The following is a 20,680-nucleotide window of genomic DNA, read 5'->3' on the forward strand; positions in this document are numbered from 1 at the left end:
TACCACTAGGATGCTGTGTTAAATTATCTATACACACAGAGATTTTTATCGTAGCATAATTCATAATCATGGAAAACTCAAAACCAACTAAATGTCCAACAACAGTGATTGGGGAAATCAAAGGCACACACACACACAAACACACAATGTGGCAACATGGAAAAATACTTAAAATAAAACCTTCAGTAAAAGTGTTTGGATCCAGTGTCTTCATATCATAATTACAAGAATAGGCACAGACCGTAAAACTTTGGGAATGAGGCTAGAATGACAACAGAGGTCATATGCAAGACTTTCCCTCAATTTACCAAGTGTTCTACAAAGGTAAGACTATTGTTTTAGAACAAAATACTATTTTGGAATAGATAAACGAAAAGACTTGTGAAGCCATGCCTCCAGTCAGCTTACCCACAGAATGACAAGATGCAGCAGCCATTACACTGTAAATAAAAACAGTCAATGTCTCACAGGCTTTTGAAAACACCCACATAGCACATTCCCGAAAGAAAACATGATTTGCCTGCATTCTGTTTAATTGGCTTTTGGAGAAAGGTGACATAAGGGACATTTGGTAACACTTCAGATATCTAAAATGTTATGGACATATGGCATCTCAAGAGGTGGGAGAGTCATTCTGTGACCTTTCCAAAACCCCAGACACCTGCCCCAGATATATACTGTGCCCTGTGAGAAGTAGGCAGTGGGCTCTGTATCTGGTGATCGTGATTAGGAAAGGCTTTTGTGGTCCTTTAAAGAGTGGTGCCTAATGACAACAGGGCACATCACGAAGGAGACAGGAAAGCCAGAGGAGGCCAAAGGAGAGCCTGCTACAGCCTCAGTCCTGCCATATAGCACCTGGAGCAAAGAATCTTGTAATTCACACAGGATGGGTTCCAGCAGGGTGCTGGTTGAAATGCTCGTGAGTTTGTTGTGCCTGGGTTAAGAACCACTGAAACAGATGGAAGAAAATAAATCTGAACAGATAGACACCACAAGGTACAGGCAAGGTTTCTAAGAGGGAGAAGACAAAATTGCATTCACTGGTGACTGCTAGTGGTGTGAAGAATGCAGTTCAGAGAGAGCAAATTATTTGGTCTTCTCTCTCTCTCTCTCTCTCTCTCTCTCTCTCTCTCTCTCTCTCTCTCTCTCTCCCTCTCTCTTTCTCTCTCTCTTTGAGACAGGGTTTCTCTGTGTAGCTTTGAGGCCTTTTCTGGAACTCATTCTATAGACCAGCCTGACCTCGAACTCACAGAGATCTGCCTGCCTCTTCCTCCCGAGTGCTGTGATTAAAGAAAGGCGTGCACCACCACCACCACTGGCCTGGTCTGCTGTCTCTTAAAGGTCTCTCTCTCTCTCTCTCTCTCTCTCTCTCTCTCTCTCTCTCTCTCTCTCTCTCTCTCTCTCTCTCTCTCTCCTCTCTCTCCCTCCCTCCCTTTCCTTCTCCCTCTCTCTCTCATACACACACACACACACACACACACACACACACACACACACACACACACACACAATGAACACCCTGAAAAGCCAAACTTGAGCCAATTAGCAGCAAAAAACTTTAATTAATGGAGATGAGGCACTACACTAGATGCTACTTTGTAACCTTCATTGAAGTGATTAGAACCACCTTCTTCTCATGTGTCACTGTGTCTCACAACGTGACCAGTAGAGTCTCAGCATTGCGGAGAAAGGGCTCTGGCCAGACAGTAGTGTAGGGAAGGCCCATGGGTAGGAGACAGGCGCTCACTGCGCCTGGGGGCAGTGCATCTTCAGGATGCACTAACTGTATCCCCACAGCTGAGCTTGCATCCCTAAGCTAGCAGCCAGGGATATTGGGCATCAGGGACTGAGGTTCCAGGCACCCTGTCACCAGTGCTGCAGTATCGCCGGGCTCTCAGAAATGACAGGAAACAAGGCAAGCAGACTGATCCTGGTAGCCAACATTAAATGGAGTTGTGAGGAAGAAGGCAGGAAGCAAGAACTCCAGCTGAAGATCTGGCCCACGACAACCACAAAACCACAACACCAACCACTGTCTTAATAGACTACCAGGGAAGCAGTGTGATCCCATGACCAAACATGGTTCTAGAGCCAGACTACCTGGCTTTGAATCCAAGATCAATGGGTTAGTAGCATGAGAAATGAATGTCTTTGTGCCTCATTACCCATTAAAGGAAGTTACAAAGATTAAAAAGCTGGTTATAACATATTAAACAAGTAGAAAAATGCTTAACTGACAACACCCAGTCAAGTCAGCTGGGACTGTCATCCTATGTAATGTAATCTCCATGAGTTAAGATGAAAAGGATAGGAAATGGAGACGAAAAGGTCAATAGTACTGGAGGGTCTGCTCGTTGTTGAGGAATACCTAAGCATGGATGGCTAGCCAGAACAAAGCTAATCCCCTCACACAACACAGATCCCAAACACACCTGTGCATCTTCCAAGAGCATTAAGCAGGATGCTAGTGCTGAATCACATCGTCTACTAATTACACAGAGCCTGTAGAAGCCACACATGGTACCCACACTCACCAAAGCCACAGGTGGTACCCACACTTTTCAAAGATACTCACCTCCCTCTGCTTATTCCCTACAGACTTTACAAATAGCCACCTGGACTCCAGAAGGGATAAATTTACAAAGTAAAGAGAAATGAAAGAGCCAGAGTCTATACTGATACTAAAATGAAGAGGAGAAGGAGAAAATGGAAACCTCTTTTATGCAGCCTAAGGTCCTCTCATATATGAGAGCAAATAGACAGAATGGTAGAAATTGACATTGATTCCAACAGGACTCATCAATTTCTACTAGAACCCTTGTATAATCTTATTGAAAAAAGGGTTGGAGCCTCAAATACTTCCTCAAAGATAATTTAGTTATGAATGAGGGAAGGTTAGGTACAGCAGTGAGGATACCTTAATCAACAATTGAAGTCAGTGTCATGAGTACCAGGACAATGAACTATTTCCTCCCAGGTGCTGTGCTAACAAATACACAGCATCACATATGCAGAGTTCCTGATGAAAGGGATGATCGTGACCAGACAAACCCAACCTGAGGAACATTCTGGACAAGAAACATGTAGCTAGGTTGCTTCAATATGCCAATGTCATGGGACTGGAAAGACGACTCACCAGTTAAGAGCACTTGCTGGTCTTTCCAGAGGATCTGAGTTCAGTTACCAGCACCCACATCAGGTGGCTCACAGCCATCTGCATTCACCTACACATGGTCACCTATGGACACACACACATATACACAATAAAAATAATAAAAATAAATCAATGATTAAAATGTTGGTGTCATGAGAGACAAAGAAAGATGAACGACTGTTTCAAGGACTAAAGGATTCAAAAGAGACACAGCTGAGGTGATGGAGGCATCCAGAAGGGAGCCTGGATCGAAGGAAAGCAAGATTGCTTTACAAGATATTACTGGGGCATTTGGCAAAATAAATGTGGACTGACTGTGAGGAACTAATATCTTATCAATATTAAGGTTCCTGAATAGGGAATTTTCCTTTAAGATGCAAGTTTTCGCCGGGCGGTGGTGGCGCACGCCTTTAATCCCAGCACTCGGGAGGCAGAGCCAGGCGGATCTCTGTGAGTTCGAGGCCAGCCTGGGCTACCAAGTGAGTTCCAGGAAAGGTGCAAAACTACGCAGAGAAACCCTGTCTCGAAAAAACCAAAAAAAAAAAAAAAAAAAAAAAGATGCAAGTTTTCTTCTGAAGAGATAAAGTTAAAACTGAAAATACTGTCTACAGGCTAGCATCAACTGGTCCAGGGACCAGAGAAAGAGAAACAGAAGATGATGGATCTAAAACAAACTCAGGATGATAAAAGTAGTTCCAAGTGGAACATAGACAACAGTTGATTTCATCAGTCTCATGGTATTCATAGAATTTTAAACCTTGCCAAAAGCAGTTTGCTTTTTTTGTTTGTTTGTTTTTTTGAGAAACAATATATGAAGCATTTCTTATACATAAGTTGACCCAGAGTTAAATTCTATCACTAGATTACACATTGCTCTGGGAAACTCAGCAACTCAGAGAACACAACCCAGCCTGGGGCACACACAATGCAAGCTCCTGTCAATCCTCTTGGCTGCCCACCATCACTAGAGGATGAGATCATATTACGGAAGGCACCACACACCTTGGCTGTCAGCTACGGAGAAAGCAGACTGGCACTGAGCTAGAAACTCCTCCCAAGCTGGCTGGCAGTCAAAGGACCAGAGGGTGCTGAGTGTGCTGCCTGGGGAGAAAAGGCACCATCAATCTTGTCCATTCAAGGAGTGAACTCTATGACCGAGGGGTCCCACCTTCCAGGCAAGATGTGACACCTGCACAATACTGGCTCGATTGTGGTAGAGGTAACCAACTGCTCTCACATTGGATCTGAGAGAGACACCATGGGGGAGGTTGAAAAAAAAAAAAAGGATGATCCATGCTTTGGCAATGTAAGCCAGACCAACAGCTCAAGTCTGGGGAGGTTGTTGACCCAAGCAGAGAGCTGATTTCTGATGCTGAACTAAACTGACAAAGCAGAGAACTGCCTTATAAATAACTATGTTTGTGCCCATAGCTCCTAGTGTTTGTCAGAGAAGCCTTGACCTACAAAGAACGGTGGTGAATGAAGTGATTCATGGCTACAAGATGCAGAGAACAAGTAGTGATTGTGGGCCCAGCCCTGCACAGCACTTGTATACAACCCTCTCTAAGGCTCAGGGAACATTGTGGAAGGGGGGTCAGGAAATATGTCTTAGTGTGTACTCACTGCTGAGCCCACAAGGCTCCAGCAAATAGTTCCAAACCCATGGTCACACAGACAGTCCTAGTGAATCTCAGTGAATCATAAAACAAAAGGAACAGTCATAAACTTGAGAGGGAGAAGGGGATCGGACAAGGTGGTAGGGTGGTGGGGTCGAGAGTAGTCAGTCTGTGTTATACACAAGTGCAAAATTGTTTAAAAGCAAATTTAATTTTTAAAAATATAGCAAAACACTATACAAATGCATAATTAAACAATTAAAGTTCACAACCCCACACATACTATTCTTATTCAAAACCTGAGCTGTTTTTCATTACATGAGAACAATGAACTAATCCACACCTACAATCTTGGGTCCTTGGCCAAGTTGGCTCTCTGAGTCACACCTTCTTCTTTGCGCCTTTGGGAAGAACACAACTCATTCTTTGGAGATGTTTATGAATTGTCTGCCTTCAAGTACTTGGTCTTTACTACCTGAGCCTAGTGGGTGCTTCTAGATGGACCTATGTGTTTGCAGCTCCGGAGCAAACAGCAGTGCTCCTGAACCCAACCCAATGTTCCTGAAGCCTGGAGATGACTCAGCCCTGCAAATTCATTTCTTGTTACACTTAACAGTCATCAATAAGCAGGGAACCACAGCAAGATAAGTTACAGGGAGGTCTAGTTGATGACTGTTAACTACCATTGGGTTTAGAAGGAATTCAAAATATGGACTATGCTCTGATCTCAGAGGGAAACATTTTTTCACTGGTTTCTACCTAAACCTGCCCCTGCATCTCTTTTAGGTACCAGTGAACCCACAGGTGACCAGACCCTAGGGCCACTCTGCAGCTCCATTCTTGCCTAGGAAACCTTTATTTTGAGGCTACAGGTATAGGATAAATTTAATTCCTAAGTCTGTAACCTAGGAAAAATTACAGTCTCCTTTCTGCCTCCCCAGTGTGATATCAATAGAAAACAAAGATCTCTGCCCATGGAATAAACCTGAAAGTCCTTTGCTGCATCCCTCGACGCCTGATCCTGAAACGCTGACTGGGGCGGCAAGGAAAACAGGGCTCTTGACGCATGGACACAGAAAATCCAGAGTCAGGTGCGCTGTGCCCACTCTGCTGGGGCCAAAACAACTAACAAAACCAACAGGAACCTCTGCATGTTATACGCAGCACTGGGGAGGGGGCGGCTGGTCTCAGTAGGAGGCATCTGTCGGCAAACACACTCACGCTGTAAACATTTGCGAGGGGGAAGCTACAATTGATAGTTTTCGTACACACTGGTCACTTGTTCCCACTTAGATCCTCAAGGAAGGCTTCACCATCTCTCTGAGCCTGACCCAATGAAGGCTTTTCCATTCCCATATGGCTGAGGAAATGGGAGTTCTTGACATGGCTTTGCCCATGTCAACAATATACATTCATTCAAGACTTCACTCACTCGGGGCTTCCTCTGCTCTCTACACTCTTTCCCTGGTACCACAGGGCCCTCCTAACCTCAGTGCTGACTTTACCTTCCCTTTAGCTGTCTCCAAACTTTCCAGGCTACGCTTTCATAAACCTTAGACACAAAGCAAACAGCTCCTTCAAACTGTTTTCCTGCCTCCTGACTCTGGTCCAAACTATTTGTCTTGCTCCCACCTTCATGACAACCATAATCCAAAGTGGAATCCACGGACCTACCAAGGGCAGTTCACCCTGTTCACAGATCCACGCAAGGCTGGTAGAGAGGGGCACACACTGACACCAGTCCAGTTCACTGTGTAGTGCCTGGCTAAGACGGGATGCTCCTGTGGAGGAGGCCCTGAGCACATGCATGGGGAAAAGCACAATTGTTGCAGAAAGACCTAAGAGGGAGCCTGCTTCTTTCTTCAGGCTCGTCAGAGCTTGCCATGATGCTGTAAGTGGGAACCAACATTGCTACTACACAAGGCATTTGACCACATTAGTACAAGGCTAACAACATGACCAGGTCTCCTGATGATGACCAGCCGGTCAAGTGATAGCCACATTTTCATTATCACGGGAACAGATTTAAGGGGGTTTGTTTTCTTAATTAGGAAATCTTAATTTCAGCACACACACACAAAATGCAGAAAGCTGCTAGCACTAATATATGGTATTTTTGAGGCATTTCCAGAGTCAGGGTCCCAAATCATTAGGCCATTTACCCATCCACCATTGTGACTTAGCTCCAGACCTGGTGGTAGAAAGGGAAAGGCAGTGATATGGGAGAAGTGGAAAGGCGGAGCCACAGCTTCCGTCTGAGGGGCTCAGGGGGAAGGAAAACCTGACTGAAGAGGAGAGGATGACAGTTGCCGTCTTCCTACCTTCTCTGGAGAGATACCTGCCCAGACTGGAAGCCCCACACCAAAGGAAGTGCAGCGGCTGGTAAGTGAGCTAAGGGGGCAGGGGTTTAGCTTTCCCAGGTTGTCCCTTCAGCTTGGTGTAGTGGGAACAGGTCCCAGCATAGCCTGACATCATCGGCCAGACCCATCAGGCTCCTGAATGGGGAGTCAGCAAGGGAGGTGGACATGAGAACAACTGTAGCCAGGGCTGAAGACTAGACCATCCATATGGTCTGGAACCATAGGAGAATAGCAACCAGACCCTCTAGTGGAGTTCAAAACACTTGAGCATTTTACTTCAAGAATCTAATGCTAACCGGATGTGGTAGTACACACCTATGGTCCCGGCACTCACAAACATGAGGTCAGAAACTTAAGGCCAACATAGTGAGTCCCGAGAAAGACCAAAACTTACTACTGATTTAATTCACTACAGACTGAAACTTAGCAAGACCTCATCTCAAAGTAAAGGGAGGGAATGGAGAGAGGAAACTAAATCAGTGTGTGTGTGTATGTGGGGGAGGGGGGACACTATTCAAATGTGAAACTCACGGAGGCTTCAAATGAAAGGGGTCCCCCTTGGTACCCAGTAAAGTAAGGGACTCTAGCGGAAGGTCAGGCCAATTAAAAGGAAAACCTGAAAGCAACGTTTTCTGCACATTCTGGGGTGCTAACAAAGCTGTAACCTTGCTACAGAGGTTCCCATCCCCTATGAACAAGCGAGAATCAATATTCTATCCTTTAATAGATGACATCAAAAATGTTTAGCAAGAAAGGAATCTGGGGTGAGCCTTGGCGAGCTGAGCACTGAGAAGCACCTCTGTGTTGGAGGCTTCCACTGTCTGCGGGAGATTTCCAACAGCATTGGTGCCACTCTCTTCTCTGAACGTCTTGACCAGGGCGTTCCCTGACGACAGAGAGGTAATGAATTCTTCTTCCAGAGCCTAAAATTATACAGTCCTTCTTATAGCAGGGCAGGAAAATAAACCAATAAAGGTGTGTGTGGAGGGACTACCCCATGAGTTAGCTCCATTTCTGTAGCTCAAGGAGAAGGTGTCCTGGCTTGAGAAAGAACACACACTGCAGGGCAAGTGAGTCTCAGAGACAGGTCCACTGGCTGGGGTCAAGAGTTTGTACAGAATCTAGTTTTATGTGTGGTATTCAGTATCTTTCCCCTGGGTATGGCAATATTCATTCCTTCAGTATAACTTAAAATTCTCCCCCTTTGTGTTGTTCTTTTGTTTTTTAATCCAATGCTTCAAAAGTCTCCTGTAGGCAATAGAAGTACAAGAAATTGAAGGAAGTTTCAGTCTAGTAATAATACTACCACCAATGGGAAGCAGCAGTCTCAGATAAAATATAAAAGTAAATACACAGCCTGGCCCAGGATTCCTAGGATCATGACCTTGGAGCTGTGCCAAGGCACTGAGCTACAGGTGGCAAAGTACCCAGCCGAGGATCACAGTATGGCTGGATAATTTGTAAAGTCAGGATTAAACACACAAGAAACGTATCGGGGAGAAAATGCGAAAGAAGCTGGAAGAGCCTGGGAGAAGACGAGAAGTAGGTTTGACTCCCATCAAAGGGAGAAGGAAGGATGGATGGACGACCTAACTGAAGTGCTATTCTAAAGGGGCCTCCCCAAGCTCCCCAGCGAGGCCTTAAACCAAGCCCTCATCATAAGGGTTGGCATCTACCAGGAGCAGCTAGATTCAGCCTCTCTGCCATGCCTTGGAACAATAGCCTTAGCTATCATGGAGCCAACTGTCCCCAACAGAACAGGGTCACAGTCCAAGCATGTGCCTGTGGTGAAAGATATGACAGCCAAATTCATTGCCATGATAGACAAGGTCCTCTTTTTTTTTTTTTTTTTTTTTTCAAAATTCCCAGTGAAAAGACCAAGAAGAATACACAGGGCAGTGATTGCTTTACCCACACCTTTCCAACTTCTAACTGGAAAATCAATCTCTGAAAAGTGTCCTTAGAAAAAAGAGTCCTAAATAATGCTTTCCCGGGAAACCAACATCACTGTAAAAGCTTCTCTGGCTTTTATAAGGCTCTCCCATGGGGAACCTAGATTTAAAATTGTGTATGTGCAGGTGTGTGTATACATGTGTGTATACACTAGCATGCACTCACAGGTTACAAAAGTAAAAAGGAGGTTCTTAAGGGAGGTGGGAAATAGAGAGGGTAATGGGATAGACTAACTGGAGGCAGAAGGAGGGGTGACTAATTGGGGGGAAAGGGGAACGAGCTAGAGGAGGGGATGGCAGTGGTGGGAGAGGAAGATGAGAATGGAGTCTAACAACCCATATGCAAAGAAGTCATAAGTGCAAAAATGCTAACCAAAATAACGCAAAAATGAGACAATTTTACAGATGAATAGAAATGTTAACACCCTCAAGTCCATTCTTTCATATCCTCTCTTGGCAAACTTGGGGAAGACCCTTCTGCTTAGGGAAGAACAGAGAGAAACATTGACATTCCTTGAAGGCAACAGTAAATCAGGAAAGTAAATGTCCCCCCAAGTCCCTATACATAGCCAACACAAGATGATAGAGAAATTTGCACAGCTAGACTTCCCATGAACTAACTGGGCACACTAACCCATGACTCATCCCAGGATGGGGTCAGAAGCCCCAGGAACTCAGCCGCATGCCATGCCCACCATCAACCAGACTGCACATTTCCTGAAAGTAATCAAGTCAGAAACTGACTTTTTGGCAGGAATCCCTAGTGGGAAATTGACTGCCAAATGCAAAAACAAGGGGTTCAGTGATTTAATTCAGCGTGGAAAACACAACCCATCCAATGGCAACCGACAAGGCCTTAAGCTCCTCCCAGGCTGAAGTGTTGGCTCCATGGGGCTCTGCTCTTGGGAACAATAATAAACGATGTATATAATCTAAGAGGTAATTGTCAGAACTCAAATGCATCCATTCTGAGTGGGAAGAGGAGGTCAGCAAGCCCCTGGTGCCTCTGGGGAGGGAAGTGTGCTCCTCTTCCAAAAGCAAAGCCATCAAAACCTGGCAACTCGACCCACACAAGGAGTCACACAGTGCAAGGTAAGCAACTGAGATTGCTACACACCAGGTAGCTTCAGAATTTCCACTACAGCCCACGAGGTTGGGTCAGTGTCCAGCCTTACTCAAAAAGCACCCCCCACACCCATATCCCCAGGGCCCACTAACAGAAGAAAGAGCTTGGGTCAATTTAACCTTAAACAGTGTTTAGAACTCTGGGGAAAAAGAAAATGGAGGTTGTTGGCCTCTTTAGCCCACTTAATCCTACCAGGAATCTCAGACGCTTATGTTTCCATTTAGAAAACAGGATAAAAAGACTCCATGTAGGTTTAAAAACCACACTTTACAAATTCATGCTGATATTCCAGGCCTTACCACTGAAAAGATGGTCCTCAAACTTCCCCATCTCCTGGAGTTTGCTAGGATCTCAGATGCACACGCTAAATCAGGGTCTTCACAGAACAAAACTCTTCAAAGAATTCTTTTAGACATAATGTTTGAGGAGCAGTACCTGAAAAAACACTTCTATCCGAGTAGAGAAGGTGTGTTGAAAGCATAAACTGAAACTAGAAAAATACTTCATGTGATGGAACAGGGCAGGGTCTGCATTACAGGACATTTGGGATTTCAAAGTATATATTCAAAGATCACACTCAGACTAGTACAGCCAATCACATGGCCCTCATTCACAAGCGTTCTAGGGACTTGAGTGTCAAGGTGGTGTGGTGGTGGCAGGAAATGGCAGAGGGACCCTGACCCAAGCAGATCGAGCTATTTCAATTCTCTAGCTCTGCCACTGCTGGTAATCTGGTACACACGGTTTGCTCTCTCCATGTCTTGACCTGTACAGCCTGGATAATGACACTCACCTTGCTAAGGCCCTCAGATGAGCAAATGACTGCCCAGCAGCAGGTAGGTGACAGATCAGACTCTCACCAGGGATGTTTTCCTGTTCTTTTGGGTCCTCTAGTGGCAGGTACTGAGAAGTTTATTCATAGCCAGACTGCCTAGACTTAGCCTCTTAGCCCCAGGTTCCATCTCTTCTCCATTCTCCTTGACAAACAGCGTGGGCAGAGCATCAGACTCCAAGGGAGAGGACATGAGGAACAAGGAAGGCAGGATGTCAGGCGGTTCCCAGGGGAATGTTGTGTTTCTTTTTCCTGCTTTTGTCCTTTTAGGAGAATTGGGTCTTGAAGGCAGACTTCTGTTGAGTGCTCACTGAGCTTTCAGGGCCCACAGTAATCCAAAGCTGAAGCCACAGCCTCACCCTTAATCCATTACCATGTGTGCTGTACACTCAAGGGTATGCAAGGGGTCCAGGAACTACTGAGCAGAAACAGGAATTGGGCTTCCTGAGTACATATTAGCTGCCACACACAACTTGTCCCCTTTGTGTGCTTACTTAAGTCCTCACACCAACCCTGAAAGTGAGTTTCTCTGTCCCCAGAGCAAAAAATGAACAACTAAGGCCAAATTAGGTCAGCGACCTACTCTATAACAGTGAACTATTTCCAAATTCAAGAGGCTAGGAACTCGCACCTTGCCCCATAGTTCTGAAGAGGGTGCCCCCAACTACCAGCATTAGCATCCTTGAAGCTTGTTAAAAAAGTACATGTTGGGCCCCAGTTCCCTCCACCCTGTGGGGTAAGCCCACCGTCCACTTTAACAAGCCCTACAGGTATTTGCAATGTCCAGTCAAAGCAGCTACTCTAATCCAGCTTCAATTGTTATGGTTAAGACAATAAGGTTCACCACACACAAAAATGCCTTTGTAATGGGTATGTTAAGTGACTTGATTTAATCATTTTCAATGTTACATATCAAAATCTGTTCTGTTTTTTTGTTTTCCAAATATGCCATCATATAAAACTGAAAGGAAAGAAAAAACTCAAAGGAGAGAAAACAGAGGCTAAAAAAGATGAAATCAGCCACTGGTAAGAGAATTGGAACTAAAATCCAATACAGATATGCCTAATATTTAACCTGCCTAACTAGGTACCTGACAGTGCCTGTTTTGAGATGATGGAGACTACATCCCTCAGCACAAGTAAGAGATAAACCATGGCACTTACCAGAGACAGTTAGGACCTGGATTTGAACAAGACAGAACACTGCTTCCCTTCAAGCCCTGGCACTTTCTACACAAGACTATGCTGAACTGTCTGCCCCAAGACTCTGAGCATCTGTCCTTCAGCATCCAGCAGAGAAGGATAAGAGGAGGGTGCCAGGGATGGATTTAGACCTGAGATGGCTTTTGCACACCTCAGCTAGTAATATACAATCTAGAGGGAGGAAGGCTGGTCCATTCATATTCCAGAATCTTACTTTCTAAGTCTGAATGTCAAAGTCTTACTTTCAGCCCGACACATTCTGTCATTACTGTTAACTGATCATGTTGACCTTCAGAGGCAGTCCCTGGCTGTTTGCAGGAAAGGCTTGAAGTGGTAGTTCTAGGAACTTTTCTTGAAGCTGAATTGCAATTATGAGCATCCTTTCAATGATCTAGTTATTTAAGATGAGATTCCAAGGACTTATAATCAATAAGGCCTACTACCTTATAATCAATAGGACCTGCCTACTACCATTAGTGATAGCCAACTCCCAAACAAGCATTCCTACTAGTTTGTATTTGAATTCAGTCCAAATCATAGGCCCCACCTCTCTGGGACAGTTTCTTCTCCTCTGCAATAGTGTCATTGTTACTTTTCTATTGGTGTGATAAAATACCATGACCAAGGCAACTTACAAAAGACAGCATTTAATTTGGCTTATGGATTCAGAGGGTTAGAGTCCATGATGGTGGAATAAAGGGAAAGCTGAGACCTCACATATTAATTCACAACCATAGGATAGAGAGACCATAGGAATGGCATGTCTTTTTAAACCTTAAAACCCACCCCCAATGACACACCTCCTCCAGCAAGGCCACACCTCCTCCAACAAGACCATATCTCCTAATCTTTCCCAAACAGTTCCACCCACTGGGAACCAAGTATTCAAATAAATGATCCTATTGGGTCTATTCTCATTCAAACCACCACAAGTGGGCAGCATCTTTTGGGTTGTAAGCTTAAAGCAGAAATATGTCCCCTCTCTAGTGAGAATTCACTCTACACACTCGGGAAAAATAAGGGAAAAGCTCTTCCATAATAGCACCATCTGGCTCTGGCCAATGACCAAAGGGAAGATTTCAAAGATCTCACCAACTTCTATACACCATAGGCTTATGATTCCACATATGCAAATCTGGCCACTTAAGTAGATAAGAAATTTACACACAAAAGGTGTTGCCAGAATTGTTTTTAAATATACCAGTGTTGCTCTTTTTTGAATAGTTATTACCAAGGATCATCTTACCCACCTGGCAGAATTATGCCTTTCTTAAAAAGAGCACCAGGGGCTTTATTGCAGAGCAGGGCTTAACATGGTTGTCTCCCTGCACTGCCCCCTTGAGTTGTCTATTATAGGCATGTTCTCTGATAGAGAAATGGATCTAATGGCTGGTTATAAGTCAGGACATAGCCTAATGGCTGGTTAATCCTGATGAAAATTTATATCCTAGTAGCCTAAATATTGCTTATCTCTAACAGGTCTGGTTAGCAAACTAGTATCTTCGGGGTATTTTGGAGACAGAGCTTCCTTAGCTAAATTCTACTTGGTGTGGCTTAATGTCTTCTAAGCAAGTCTATCAAGAAATCCTTTGTAACATTAATTCTGTGTTTTAAGTTTCCTCTTCACCAGAGTCATGGTGACAGTATGTGCATATTTGTTATTGTAACAGCAAGCCTGGGAGAAACTAAAACATATGAACTTTTCTGAAATAATTCCTACTATTCATAAATGCATGAATTCATCCTATCTTGGAAATGAAATATAGAATCTGACTTTACACCACACCATCCTGTCTGTCTAGAAAGAATTATTTGAATGAACATATTATGCAAATATTAAGCGGGCACTCACTCTCTTATTTGCTCCTTTTCAGCAAATAAGACCTTCCAGAACCTCAGGTAAGAACTCTCAACTGTGTGTGTTTCCCTGAAGGTTAAAATTATATGAATAAGCTGGGCAGTGGTGGTACACACCTTTAATCCCATCACTCAGGAGGCAGAGCCAGGCAGATCTCTGTGAGTTTGAGGCCAGCCTGGTCTACAGACACCAAAACTACACACTGAGAAACCCTATCTTGAAAAAAAAAAAACTATATGAATAAAGGAGCCCACAGAGATTGAACGGACAACCAGGGAGAGTGCATGATGGAACTGACCTAGGCCCTCTGCATATGTTACAGTTGTGTAGCTTGGTCTTCTTGTGGGACTCCTAACAGTGAGAGCAGGGGCTGTCTCTGACTCTGTTGCCTGCTTGTGGACCCATTCCGCCTACCAGATTGCCTCACCCAGCCTTAATAGAAGAGGAGGTGCCTAGTCTCAGTGCAACTTGATATGCCATGGCTGGATGATATCCATAGGAGGCCCCCTCTTTTCTGAAGAGAAACAGAGGAGGAATGGAAGGGGAAAGAGTGGAGGTGGAGAGATACTGGGAGAAGAGGAGGGAGGGGAACTTTGGTTGGAATATAAAAACAAACAAATAACTATGTGAAGATAAGCCACATTTTCTCCTAGGTCACAGACATTGTGAAGGAACAAGTCTCAGGTTTCCAAGGCATGAATACTCCTACAAGCATTATTTAAAATATATCTATAGTTCCTTCTTTTCTTTGAAATTCAAAAATCATTTAAAAAAAGTGGAGTGGCATTATCAACAGGATAACATGATACTGCCTAATTACTAATTGATAAATAAGCTGAGTATTTTGAGTATGCTTGATAATTTATGTGCAAAAAAACTGATCCTGATGCCCCCAGGTAACAACTGCACAAGGGAGTATGTTCCACGTAACATCATCACAGCAGTCAACCATCTTTTGAAGAATTGTTGTAGAATAGCATACAGGGCACCAATAAATGATTGGCTAATGCCGGTGGCTTTCTAGCCTCAACTGATACAAAGGTGCAATATTGTGTCCTCCAGTCCTTTGCTACTGTGCCAAGTTTCACAAAGTACCAGAAAGAAGTCCCAACCTTAATAATTTATCACCAATCTCTTTCAGGAATGAAGACATTGGCACAGACTACAACCAGCAAATCAAGCAAAGGAGCCGTCAACCAATAGACACTCCCTATTTCAAAGCTCTGCAGGAACTACATTTATTTAAAAGGAATGACAAGAAGAATGGCTGATGAAGATGGACACACAGATCAGATGGACCTTCTGGGAGAGTAACCCTTCAGCTGGTAAGGAAAGAAGCAATAAGCCTGTTGTGAGATGGAGGACGTGGTTATGATATACCATATATGAGCAAATAGACTCCAAGGCAAGACCACATGATCAAAGGAAGCCAATCAATGTCCGCTCTTTATTGCTGTCATTTGCAGAGAAATGCAGTCTCACAGGGAGAGTTTCTCCTTCATTCCAAACCTCAGGACGCAATAACCAAACCCTCTATTTGGAATAAGACAATCATTTGCCCGCGGTTCTTGTCTCTGCTGTGTAGCCATCGTGCTGCAGAAAGAAATCCAAACAAAACCTCTATTCACACTTCTGTTCAGACTCATCTATAATTCAGTCTACATAAGACCCTGCACACAATGAACCGGCTCTAAGCCATCACACACACTACCTCTATGCAAAAGACAGCTCGTTTAAAAACCATCTCATGGAGTCTAAAAGTTGCCTGGAGTGAAGTTCATGTGTTCCACTCGCTTTTTGGAGAACAGGACAATTTATGGTGACAAGAAAAGTGGGACCAGAAAAGTTACTGTAACAGAAAGGAGGTGGGGAAAGGGAGCTGGAAGAATTAAGAAATCTCAATTTCTGACACTAGTAGCACTGGACGTTTCAAGGCCCATTCATAAAAAAGGAAATCCTTTTTTCATAACACATTCATACCCAGATTAACTTTTATTAAAATGGATGAGAAGATAAGAGATAGCATTGTAATAAAAAAAAACGGAGCATACAGTTAAAAGAAAATGAAACAAGCCTTTCCAGGGAGATGCCAGGCGAAGGGAACAGGAGCAGAGCAGCCAGCCATCAGGAGGAACAACGCAAGATTGCATGTCATTTCCCTCTCACAAGTAGAAACTTCCCCCAAGCAAGAAACAGCAAAGACACGAGGCTGAATGAATCCCACCACACGCTTTATCTCTGTGCATTTATCTGGATGCATTACTGTCCTTTGAAGCAAAAGCATCATTAACTCAATTCAAGCTACCGACATCACTGAGTCCCAAGCGTCAGCACTGAAATGCTGACTACCAGCAAAATGAATTACCAGCAGAAATGAACCACATTTGGGCAATCTACCTAGAAGTCCAGCTAGCATTCCAACAATCCTTCATCAATGCTAATTTATACAGCACAGAGAAACAGTCATTTGCTGCCCCCAGAGTGGCCATCCAAGTGGACTGAGACAACTCTCAAAACCATTAAAAAGGAACAAACTGGATTCTCATCCACCAAACCTGAAGGATGTTTTCACCAAAGCTTCTGGGCTATCCAGCTGTGGCAATTCATCTGCCAGAATTTCCTCTGGGGGTCGAGTGTCCTGAACAATTGTTGGCCGTGGCTTCTCCTTGACATTCCCAGTGAGCCCATCAATGAGAGAGTTCCACAGACAGTTTTGTGACTTAGACCCTAAGGATGAAAGAGAAATGCACAAGTGAGTCACAGCTAACTGTGTTTCCTTCATCCCCACTCAATATGCAAAGGCAGAGCAGGAGATTTAGACATCTCTTATCATCACCTACATCACAGGGCTGCATAAGATACCTGGCAGGCCCTTGACCTTGATATCCTCTCTATGCTAATTCCCTGCCGGATTCCACCCTCCTGAATGCTTAAGGGAAGTTCCTTGTCTGTGTATCCTGCATAATGGGCATTGACAGCTTAGATGCAAGATTGTAAAACATCAGTAACGAACTTCTGCCCTCTGGGGTTCTCTCATTGCACTGTAAGCCTATATTTAAGACCTCCTCCCTCCTTCAATAAACGACATTCAGAAAAAAAAAACTGGCAGGCAATCTGTGGATAAATCAGAGATATTTCTCATTGATATGCATAAAACAGGCTAGCAATAGATATACAGAATTACAGTCAGCCATCATGGGCATCCTGTCTCAGTGCAGAGGGATCAGCTTCACATGTTGGGTAGTATCACATGTATCATGAAGATGTCTACTCAATAATAGTACTACCATTTAGAGAACACAAAAATATCCAGATACAATCTCCTCTGTGAGATCAACTTGCCTGAAACCAAGTTTTGACACACCATTCTAAGGAAATACCCATCCTGAGAACAGCCATGTCTAGGGACTACAACTCACAATCAAGCTGTATGATTCTTCTGCAACATCAAGATTTGAGAAAGGCTATTTTGCATATTTATTGACATGTCAGACATGTAAGCTAAGTGTAAAAGGTGAGCATCAGATGGAAATGATGTTGCAATTGTAGAGTTGGAGTAGCCAAAAGATTAAGGTCAATATCAACATGCCAGTGTGTGACAATACATTATGATAAAAATATCTCTTACATTCAAAGAGACTGGAACTTTCTGACCTCATAGTCAGAATTAATAATACATCTTGAGGCCACTTAAGATTGATTTACTGGTATACCTAGCCTGTTGTTTAACTTGCCTTTGAGAGAAAAAAAATATAATAACCAACCTTACTTGCCTTGGATTTCCCATGTAATCAACTTTTCCAGCCTAAAGCATGATTGTGATCTTAAGTTAGCTACTCTTTCACGCCCCTGTCTCAGAGCATTATATATATATATATATATATATATATGTCATGATAATCATTTTCTGGAAACAGAAAATAAAATTAAAGCAACCTTATAAAATTAATATCCATCATAAATGTTGGCTGCAGCATAAGAATATTGCCAGATAAACAAATGATATTTATAATACTATTTGTTATCTGGGTCATTTGGGGTCAATTAGAGTCAGTGACCGAATCTTTTGCAAAATTCTATTAAAGATTTCTCTAAACTATTCTTTATTCCTTCCCTGATGTGATAACTTTTTGTGCTGTTTAATTTAAGAGAAAACAAAACCCTTTGCTAGAGACACACACATGGGTACACTCAGGCACAAACAGACCCAGAGCCAGGAACAGATAGATCCACAAGATAGCATTGAGGCAGGCATAGATTCAGACTTATACAATGGAACAACAGAACACACACACACACACACACACACACACACACACACACACACGCGCGCGCGCGCGCGTGGGCGGGCGAGTGGGGGGGGGGAGGGGGGAGATGGGGGAGTCAAATCTGGGTTCACTCTTGGTTAAATTATACCAAAGGGAAGTGCTTAATCATTTCTTTTCAATAATGCAACAGTGACACGTTATTTGTGACTGAGTTTATTATTAATGCATTCAACCCAATGCACTAACAGAGCATAGCCCTGGGAGGATATGATAAAAATGTTTCTCTGAGTCTTCTAGATCTTCCAAAACAACATGGAATCCCTCCCTATTAAGCATGAATGTAGCTTCTGGAAACTGTGCTTTGACATCTGCTCAACTTGCGCATGCTCAACCCAGCTAACTTTATTATGTTCCTTGGCCTCCTGCCCCTTTCTCATTCCTGAGCACCAAGGATCACCCAACTCCTTCTTTATTGGGCTTTCACATTCCTGAACTCTATTCACTGTCCTAATAACCCCAAGTCCCTAATGACCCAGGGGATGGGTCACATGGAGTTAAATCTAAGCAACCTTCTTCTCCAAAGACCATAGAAATCATTCAGTCTGGTCAACCCTGTGTCTGCTTCCCTGATCTCCCTTGTTCCTCCATTGAAACTCAAATCATGTCTCCTACTCAGAACCCCCTCCTTCTGTCCCATTATCCATTGCTTCTCCATATGGCCACACTAGGATCTATAACAACTGTCTTTACAATGGCAGTTCTCTCCTAATCTGTTGATTGCATCATTCTGAAACAATAAATAAAAACTGTTGAAACACATAGTCTAGTCATAGGGTAAACATCGGACATCTGAGTTGAGGAGGCTTTTTACAAAATACCTGAGTAGTACTCTTTAAAACTATCATAGCTGTATAGCACAGAAATTACCATTGCCAAAAGGAGCCTAAGAGACATAGTTAAGTGCAATGTAATGCTGTTAAGACATGTAATGCTGTGTCCCAAATGGGATCTGGAAGCTTCAGATATAATACTATGCAAAAGCCAAAGTAAATTGAGCACTATTTGGACTTCAGTTAATAATACATGTCAATATTGATTCATTGTTTTTAACAAATATATATCATACTAATGTAAGAGGCTAATAGCAGATGAAGCTCATAGTGGGTTCTTTCTGCAAATTTAAAACTGTTTTAAGATTAAAATTATTATAAAACAAAGAGTAAATAATTAAAATAATAACTTCATGAAAGAAACCTTTCAGGAAATTTAGATTTTCTTCATTTATTTTATCTGAGAGCAGGGCCCTTACAAAATGACCACTGGCTCATACTGGTTATTCTCTTCCCAGAAGAAAGATTTTTTATTTTTGCACCAAGACACTGTGAGGTAGTATAGCCTTGCTTCAGTGGAATTGCATTTATCTGAGGAGGCTTGGCTTTTAACACTGCACCCATGCAGAGGGAATGCCTCTCTAATTCAACAAAGGCTCTTGATGAAGCATGGGTAATGTACAGGGACAAGTCTGAGATAACACCAGCTACACCCATATATGTGACAGGAAGGTAGAGAATAGGCATGTATGCACATAGAGATACTTAATTTTTCGAAGACCCAGTCACCTGCAGCTCATCACAGAAGAAATACTGGCTTGCTATGCCTGAAGGATGGTTCTGCATGAAGGTCAAAAGAATGTCACCCATTTGAGGGAAAGCGCCTCATAAGGCTCCCTGAACCTTCATCAAGGACACCCGTGACAGCAAACAGCTCTATTAATGACCATCGCCATCCATGACGTTCCCCTTGGATTGTTCATCCAAACTGCTTTTACATCAATCAAGAGCACATTAGGAACAGGAAACAGACTCACAAGCCCCTGAACACAGGACAGTTTTGAAGCCCTAACCATATAGTTTAATATGATCTGGTCTTATTAATGAAGTCTGGTTCTATGTTAATTATATGTTAATGAAGTTCTGGTTCCAGGAGAAAAAACAAGAACAGCAGCTGCTACATAAAGGTCTTACAATCAACTTCCTGGGCATTTCTCTCCATTCCTTCATTTTCTCATTCAATAAACATGCATTAAATTTCATCAGTGTGCCAGGTCCCATTCCAGATCCTAACATGGAGAGATGAATGAGGAGTTAGGGATGTGGAAGGAATCATCTCTGTAGCTCTGACTACTAACAATAGACAGCAATATACCATAGCTAGGGAGAAAACCAGGTGTGACAGGAGCCCAAAGAAGGCTCACCCACTCAGCCTCCGGGACCTGGGGAGAGGCATACATAGGATAGGACATGAGTCTAAA

General features: G+C 43.3%; 1 protein-coding gene across 4 annotated transcripts in view; it reads right to left on the reverse strand.

Moving 5' to 3' along the window:
- Pde1c (phosphodiesterase 1C) overlaps nucleotides 1-20,680 on the reverse strand; it is a 429,787-nt gene that overhangs the window by 304,074 nt on the left and 105,033 nt on the right. For all 4 annotated transcript variants that reach the window (XM_042273371.2, XM_076566854.1, XM_042273372.2 and 1 more), the window contains exon 3: nucleotides 16,657-16,828. In XM_042273371.2, the coding sequence (XP_042129305.1) occupies nucleotides 16,657-16,828 (172 nt within the window). The remainder of the gene's footprint in view (nucleotides 1-16,656; nucleotides 16,829-20,680) is intronic.

This window comes from Peromyscus maniculatus, chromosome 3 (assembly GCF_049852395.1).
Source record: "Peromyscus maniculatus bairdii isolate BWxNUB_F1_BW_parent chromosome 3, HU_Pman_BW_mat_3.1, whole genome shotgun sequence".
Taxonomy (NCBI): Eukaryota; Metazoa; Chordata; class Mammalia; order Rodentia; family Cricetidae; genus Peromyscus; species Peromyscus maniculatus.